This window comes from Apaloderma vittatum, unplaced genomic scaffold (assembly GCF_000703405.1).
Source record: "Apaloderma vittatum isolate BGI_N311 unplaced genomic scaffold, ASM70340v1 scaffold17561, whole genome shotgun sequence".
Lineage (NCBI taxonomy): Eukaryota > Metazoa > Chordata > Aves > Trogoniformes > Trogonidae > Apaloderma > Apaloderma vittatum.
In genome coordinates this window covers 5,263-13,994 of record NW_009697588.1, presented here as the reverse complement: position 1 = coordinate 13,994, position 8,732 = coordinate 5,263, and the positions used below count along the sequence as shown (strand labels likewise).

The 8,732-nt window shown below is 41.0% G+C and overlaps 1 protein-coding gene across 1 annotated transcript; it reads right to left on the bottom strand.

Moving 5' to 3' along the window:
- Window positions 1-879: 879 nt before the first annotated feature.
- TOLLIP (toll interacting protein) lies at window positions 880-7,754 on the bottom strand (the record flags this gene model as incomplete). The annotated part of the gene is made up of 4 exons (XM_009877703.1): window positions 880-970; window positions 2,367-2,519; window positions 3,600-3,782; window positions 7,605-7,754. Coding segments are annotated over 4 exons (577 nt in total), but the record flags the coding sequence as incomplete, so codon positions are not given.
- Between the last annotated feature and the right edge of the window lie 978 nt (window positions 7,755-8,732).

Sequence of the window (8,732 nt, the reverse complement as noted above, 5' to 3'; positions counted from 1 at the left end):
ATATAAAAATATATATATATCTGTTCTGCCAGCCCTTAGCACTGCAATTATGTCCCACACAATCACTCACTCGTGCGCTTGTACGCAAAGAAATTAAAAATATGTAAATCTATCGATAATTTCCCCTAAAAGGCACATATTACTGAATAAGTGTCTACACAATGAACTTGAGCTTTAAAGAGCTGTGAGTGAAACAGACAAAAAAACAACTGAACTTAACAGTTATCTAAGTGGGAAAATTCAAGCTTATTTACACATTTTAACCCTTTAATCTTTGATAGAGAAATTACAAAAACTAAGTTAACATCTTCCCATACAAGTCCAAAACATTCTCTGCACAGACCAGGCGAATGGAAAACGGCTGCTTTGGCTCTTGCTGACATACTGACGTAACCATCTGAGAGCTCCCTAACATTTTTCCTTCTCGGAGCAGCAGGTTTCCCACAAGGCATCTCCAAAGACCACAGAGGAGTCAGTCCCTTCACGGGCTGTTTGAGCTGCGGTTCTGACAGCACGAGGCATTTGCTGCACTTTCTGAAGTCTGAGCAGTTTCACACATGGATTGCCACCAAGATTGAAGCTTGCTAGATACTTAGTTATTCAGTGACCTACGGCTAAAATACTCAAGAAGAGAAGCCTTTGAGCTACTTGTTCCAACTTGATGGTCATTTTGATCCATTTAACCCAATTCAAGCAGCAGCCTTAAACAAGACCAAAATCAGACCTACACTCTTCTCCTCCCAAAAATGGGAGGAGCAGTTAAGGAGAAAATGACTTACAGCTTCCTTTACATTCTGACCAACAGGAGAAATTCGGTAATTACTTCTGCAAAATCCTTCACCTGGAGGTTTTACGAGTCTTCGCGGAGAGAAAACCTACCTGCTATAGGCACATATCCAACTCCTTGCTGATACACAGTGGGCATCAGGACCACTGGCTGGGGCTGCATCATCATGGCAGCTGGCAAAGACTTGACACAAAAAGCACAGATTAGAACAGAGCTACTGAAGAAAAGAATAAACCAGCAATTGCTATAAGTGTTGGTTAATTTAAATTAAAACAGTATTTGCCAACAATATCATCACATTGCAAATCTATGTTCCATGTTCAATATTACAACATAACTAGTTGCTAATCTATATTAAGCAAAATCTCTGGCAAATGAATGGAACTACCACCCTTTTAAATAACAATTAATTTGCCTGTAAATCAATATGAACACATCATGTAAAACTAGCCTTTTGCAATAGTCTGATAAATTGTGTCACTGAACCTTGGTTAATGAAGTGAATTATTATTTTAACATATGGGTTTAATCAGCTTTCATGTCCTGTTCTTTGAAACAAATACACAACATATTCATCATAAGTGAAACCCTAGGGCAAACTGGAATTTTAATAAAAGCAGTAGAGTGCTCCTAGAAGCAAACCTTAGCTTGAATTGATTACTTTTGAGGTAAACAAGTACTCCAAACAAAATATAAGTTTCACTCCATTCCCTTTTACTACCACAATTCCTGTTCAGTTTGATCCTGGAAACTATTAAAAGGTCAGATTCTATGTACACTGCGTTCATGGGCAGACAGTTTTAAAGGTTAATTACAAACTAATTTCTCCAAGGGCTACGGAACAACGGTTCAGATGTGGGGCAGAGTTTGAATCTCAAACAGCAGGGAACATCTGTTCCCAGGAGAGCGCTCAACGGCAATTTGGAATTGTTGATGATGTACAAGCGTAGTAGGGGCTTGTGTGCTACACGCGCTCTCCAACAGCTACTTCGTACAAAGTGGAGAGATGAGAGAACAGTCCACGAGCTGTTAAACAGACCAGGGTTGGTCATCAGCTCATGCATGACCAGGAGCACCAAATGAACAACAAAGGAAGTAAAAATCAAAGTCATCAGAAAGAACACTTCAACTATCCAAGAAATAGCCAAGACAGAGAAGACTTTCCACTATTTTTGCTTTTAAATTAACATGAATTTTTAAAGATTTAGGGGGAAAACCAAGCTATTTTTAGATTCCACAAAGCTTTATTATTATTAGTAGTAGTAGCAGTAGTAATAATAAATTAGAAATGATACTGGACTATCTGACTAAACATTTTTATACTTCTATTAGCATTAGCTTATTAGGAATAAGTTGAATCTTTGCCATTGCAAAACCAGATAAATAAATACTTTTTGGTGAGGTGGTAAATCGGTATTTGCTGCCTTAACTAATATTTTTCACTGCTATTCCCAAAGTTAAGCGTAACTATTTTAAATGCTAACACCCACAAACAGATAGTAAGGTACAGTGGAACTACTTCAATCTAGATCCCAAGGAGCTTCTCTCCTTTCCTCCTCCCGCCCCTCACTCGACTTACCGTGTATGACATAACCAGATTAATCATTCCTTCCTTGTCGTCACCCTGCCTTCCGCTCAGGCTGTACCATTCGTCCTCCACACTGCCTTGTTTCAGAGACTCGGGAATCGTAATGTGTGTCCAAGCGATACGGTCATCCATTGAAAAGGCCCGCTGGAATATAATTAGAAAAATACTAACAAATTAATTGTCCTGAAAAAGAAGACATCTTAGAATTATTCTTGACAAGCACTTCCTTCAGCTTTACGCCCTTTCACTTTGCCAATTTGATTTTTAAATTATTACTCCTGAAGCTATTAAGAGTGTCAACAAATATTTTACCTGTCCACTTTTCAACAAGGATGAACAATGCTTAAAATCAGGACTACAGATAGCAGATATTTAATAATAAGAAACTGAAAACTCAGAGCAGAACACTTCTCGAAATACAATATACAGATACAATATACTAATAGTGGCACAGTCAGGGCCATTAAATGCATGTAAACAGCTTCTGTTGGCTGCGACAGGCTGTGAACTCCAGCAATTCCAGAGCAGATACCAGCACTGATCCACCACTCCTGCTGCAGCACAGAAAACTGTGGCAACTTCAACCAATCAACTACACCCACAAAACAGCATCTGAAAATCTCACCTGCGTAACAACCACACAGCTGCTGCAGTGTCACGTTTTACTGCATGCAGGAAGAGAGGCAGCAAAAAGAAAAAAAGGCAAACCATGGACTTTAGCCTCAGGTGCTTTCAGCTAATAAAGCCTGGTGACTAAACACACTCTATATTTGACAGTTCTAGTCTCAGCATTTCCAAGTTTGCGAAAACTTCCAAGCTCCTCCAGGGTTAGAACATCACTGAAGAAATTCTGAATAAAGTAGCATTGTATAACCAGGCTATTTTTCATAGGGGCAGTACAGAATAGAAGGCTACAGTGCATTTTGACAGCCAAGAGGAGCTTAGACACCACTCAGACATTTTGCTCCCCCTTCCTTTGCAGGGAACCTTATTAACACCCCTCATCTGTTACCAAAGCAAAAGTAACAGCTCTGACATTCTCGGGGAGGAGTAAAGCCTTAAGCACTGATGCTCTTGGGATTCTGAAAAGTTTCGTCACTTCCCAGAGCTAAGAAACAGCCTTTAGTAACTCAGGTTTTGGGTGGTTTTTTTGCAAGATATTGCTTGAGCATTAGTCCAGACAGGAGATGACAAGGGAGAAGGGGGAAATATAACAGTTCTCACCTCATCAAATATCTCTAGATAAAAAGAGTCCACCCCCGGGGGAACAGTGCACTGGATAACTTTGTTCCAGCGGGGGTTCTTGGCGCCGTTATGTGCTGTCGGGGTTTCGTACACAGCGTAGCCCAGCCGTATTCGACAGTACGGATCCATGCGGGTCATTCCATAGTTCTTTGCCAGTTTCGCCTGGAAAGAAAAATAAGTTACTTCATACCAAACCAAAAGGTATGAGGAAACAGTAACAAGTTCAGTTTTTGCCTAGGTATCTGCTGTCCAAAACACAATCGTAAACTTAATGTGATAGGTCCTCTTTCACTGAAGTACTTTTAATGGATGGAATACAGTAGCTTCAAGAACATCACAGAGTACAAAAGCACAAACTGCAAAAACAGTTTGATTGAGGTAAAATCTGCTATCATACTTTTCAAAGTGACTAAAAAAAAATCCCCAAAAAACTCTTTGATATTCAGTGTCTCTATTTCACATAACTTAATTCAGTGGGCAACATAAATTCCACAGTACTATGAAAACAGATGCACTTTAGAATCGGAAGATTTCCAACATGCTTTTTCTGTAACATCATTGGAAACAGAATGAAACAAGCTGATGACAGTCCTGAAGACAACGCTGAATACAATTACAGGGCTATGCCAAAGTAGAAATTAGACTTTTTGGACATACTGCTTCTCTGATCTGCACTAAGCAGCCTATAGTTCTTTTTGTAGTAAGACAAGCAACAAAATATAGTGTTCAGGCTGCCTCCCACCCACAGTACATTTAAAGAACTGGAACAGTTGAAACTTGCATAAGATTTAGTCACAACATCTGCAGCTCTGCCCTGGAAACCTCTTCTCCTTCAGGGCACGTGTTGGATCAGCAATTTGTATATTAGAGCTGGTGAGAAAGGTCTCAAACTGTTTCTTGTAAATGTGGGCTTAACAATTAAAGTAGGAAAGCTGGCACCTAAGCTACATGCTCTCTAGACTCTCAAGCCCTGAGATTAAGCAGTTTATCATAAAACTTCACCAAAAGAAAAAAGAGCATGTAAATTGTCTGTCTAGTAATTTCAGAGGACATGATCAACCATGCTTAGAAAAACTCACCACCATTGCTATAAATCTGCATGAAAAAAAACAGCATCAAATTGCCTTCCCAAAAACATCCCACTCCACATACTTTATCGACATATAGTTAAATAAAAAAGACTGCAATCAGCTCTTCATATTCCACAGGTTAACTATGTCGTGGTAAGCCTCCTGCGCAGAATGTCACATGCCTCAATATATGGCCAAGATTCCCAGGACAGGTACAGAAGACGCTCTGGGGACACCACAGGGCTGTACTGCCATTCAAAGGGACCTTGACAGGCTGGAGAAGTGTGGAGACAGGAATCTCAGAAGTTCATGTCCTGCCCCCGAGGAAGAACAGCCGTACGCACAGCTATAGGCTGCGGGCCATCTGGTGGGAGAGCAGCTTTGGGGTCTTGATGGACACCGGGTTGGAAATAAGTCAGCAATGCCACCTTGCAGCAAAGCAGACAGACAGCACCCCGGGCTGCGTTAGGAACAGAGTAGCTAGTGGGTCAAGGAAGATGATCCCTTCTGTTCAGCACTGGGGAGACAGGCTGAGGGAGCTGGGGTTATTCAGCTCAGAGAATTGAAGGCTCCAGAGTGACCTAATAGCAGCCTTCCAATACACGAAAGGGGCTACAGAAAAGCTGGAGAAGGGCTTTTTAGGGGGACCTGTAGTGATAGGACAAGGGGCAATGGCCTGAAACTGCATGAGGGTAGATTTAGATTAGATAGAAGGAAGACATTCCTCACCATGAGAGTGGTGAGGCACTGGAAGAGGTTGCCCAAGGAGGCTGTGAATGTTCCATCCCTGGAAGTGTTCAAGGTCAGGCTGGATGGGACTTTGAGTAACCTGGTCTAGTGGGAGAGGTGTCTCTGCCCACGGCAGGGGGGGGGGAACCAGATGATCTTCAAGGTCTCTTCCAACCTTAATCATTCTATGATTCTATGATATCTGGAGAACCCCTCTCTTTAGTTCTGGGCTGCCTAGTAGAAGACATGGTTGTAACTTGTTAACAAGTCCAGCAGTGAGCCACTAACACAATTAAGGGTTTCACAGAACAGATGTAGGTGGATGGGATCTCTAGAGATTGTCTAGACCAAGGTCCCTGCTCCAAAGGGGTCAAATGTTCAGGCAAGTTCTAAGTGTCCCCATGGATGGAAGCTCCACAATCCCTCTAGGCAACCTGTTACAAGGTTTGACAACTCTTACAGTAAAAAAAGTGTAAGTTTTTTTTTAACATGCTTACATAGAATTTGCTGTATTTCAGTTTGTGCTCATTGCTCCTTTTGTCCTCCCTTTAGGTAGCACTGAAAAGAGCCTGGCTGTCTTCTTTATAAATACCTAATGGCAGGGACTACACACTGGCAAGACTCCCCCAAAGACTGTTCCCCAGTTCTCTCAACCTTTCCTTATACATAGTATCCTCCTTAACCCTTTGTTAAGGGGCTGGCTGAGGTGGGGAGGGAAGGCATGTGTGCAGGCAGAGTGGGGTAGGGGTGGATGAGGCCTGGACTAAAACTCCAGAAGTCTCCTCTAACTGCAACTACTCTGCGACCCTCAAACAAGTAGTTACTTACAGACACTCCATGTAGAACAGCCACCCGCTTTTATCCTGCAAGCAAGATAATTTTTTTTTTCCTCTTGTCTGCACAAGCACCCAAAAATGAACGAGGACTGAACCTGATAAAGACGACTATCAGCTCCACCAGTCCACCCATCCAAATAGGAATTTGAATGTTTCTGTACCTAGGCAAAATGAGATGCAAAACTGCCTGAACACTGTACTGTCTGCCCCCTTACCTGCTCCAGGATCTTCTACCAACTACACTGATTGGATCACCATCCTGTGACAAAAAACACTTGAAGCTGCCCAGGGGAACAGTCAAAAGATGAACATCCCATGGGCCAGCATACAAGTTGCTAGAAATTGCTACAGAGTTGAGAGAGACATGGTATGTTGTTTGATAAATGTTTTGTCTCCTTGTAGGCCTGAAGTTTAACCTGAATCATCTATTTCTAGCTCTAGAAAAAAAATATACTAAAGCTTCTTCCACTATGCTTCAGAAGAGGTAACACTGCTCTGCTGCTCAAGTTGCAGAAGAGGCTTCCAATCCTGCCTCTCTGAACACAGACTGGGACACTCATCAAAACTAGGAGGAGGATGTCAACTGAAAGTGACATCTAGACCTTAGAAGTAATAAACTTTGAATAAGCATTAGTCCCAGGAAGGACATCATCCGTGAAGGAGCAAACTGACCAGTGAAAGACAGAAGGATCAGTGCCTTTATTCCCGAGATACCCTGTATAGGCCGCTCACTATGTAAGTTGTAACCACAAACATACTATTCCAGGCGTGGTGCTAAATTTGAGGCTAAATCCCTTTGTCATATTTTGAGAGAATGATTTGAAAATAGCACTTGTAAACACACAAGGTGTGTTAATACAGGGAACACTGGTAAGCTAATGTAAATAAACAGAATAGCGTTAAGACAGACAAGAGACAAAAAAGAGAGGATAACAACGGAAGAGAGAAAGCACAAAATGAAGAGCTAGGACTATGTACTTGTGATTAATAAGGAAGACTGCAGTCTAAGTGTTTCTACAGGACAACTTCTTAAAAGAAGTTTTCAGAGGAACTTGCTCACTGCAAAAAAACACTGTTAGTTTATTTGATTATGTGCTACAATAGCAGAGTCCACAGGAAATTGCTGCACCATGCACAATGCACCTACAAGACATGAACCTGGACAAAATACTGATGCACATAAACATGAAGCCAAAACAACTTCAGAAATTACTAATTCCCGATATACAAGTAATTGCATAACTCAAGTTCCAACACAAAATCTTTCTGTGGCAGCCGACCAAAAAAAAGATTTAATTGTACTAATTAATTCCAATTACTTAATTTTATAAAGATGGTACAATTTATACCTGTACTACAGTAATGCTGAGTCTGCCTACTGTACCCATTGGTCCTCCATACTGCAGCTGCTGAGCTGCTTGGGCATCCAGCTGGATTTGCTGTTGCTGCTGGGTTGGGGTAATGCGAAGAAAGTCTTGAGGAAGCTCACCAACATATACCTTAAGAAAGAAAAGAAAAAAGAACTCCATCAAACTTAAAGTCTTCCACCTTCATAAGGAAAAAGGGAGAATGGAAATCAGAGTAGCAAAAACGTTCAGCAGAATTTAGTCTAGTTTTGACACTATAAACAAAGAATTAATTAAATTACAAAACTCCCAACTCCCATAGAGAATGTTCTCACGCTCACTTTCAAACCACTAATTTCCAACATAAGCCTCTGAAAAAAACCCAGAACATACAGAGTCAAGGCTACTCTGTAACCAAACATTTAAGTAGTCCACACAAAAGTCAGAGCAACCAAGTTTTACATCCAATTCACATGCTATCTGATGGAACTCGGCTCTTTCATTTACATTCACCAGCCACACTGCATCTGCTCATTCCCGTGACAGGACACAGCACACTGCTTTCATGTGAAAGTCACCTTCAACACAGATCAGAAAGGCAAGGTTTCCTATGAACTAAATCCTTCAACATAACTAAGATTCCTTCAACATACAGAAGTTTTTCCAATGTTTTCCAAACCCAGTCGGCCTGCAACTAACCTTAGGGACAATTTGGGGATACAATTCCACCATACTCAAAACAATAACGGAGGAATTCAAAATCTGGTCTATCACAAGAATGAACCATGATGAAAAACTCAAAGTATAAATGTCCTACAGGAACTCTTGTCACATGTGCCAACACGAATCAGCAGTTACCACGTATTTTCTGCTAGCATTATGGTAAAAGAAGGCAAAGTTTCTGCCTATTACTTGTCAGTTCTGTTATTGTCAATTCCACAACTCAAGCTGTTCACTGAACATCTAAAATGTAGAAGCGTTATCCATAACACATTCAGAGAGATCACATTAAAATAATAAGCACGTTATAATAAATTTTAAAGAGGAAATAAACAGGCACAGACACTTGTAAATAAGCTGTACTCATTTTGGTTGTCCATACAGTTGTTTACATATTAAATGCAGAACCAG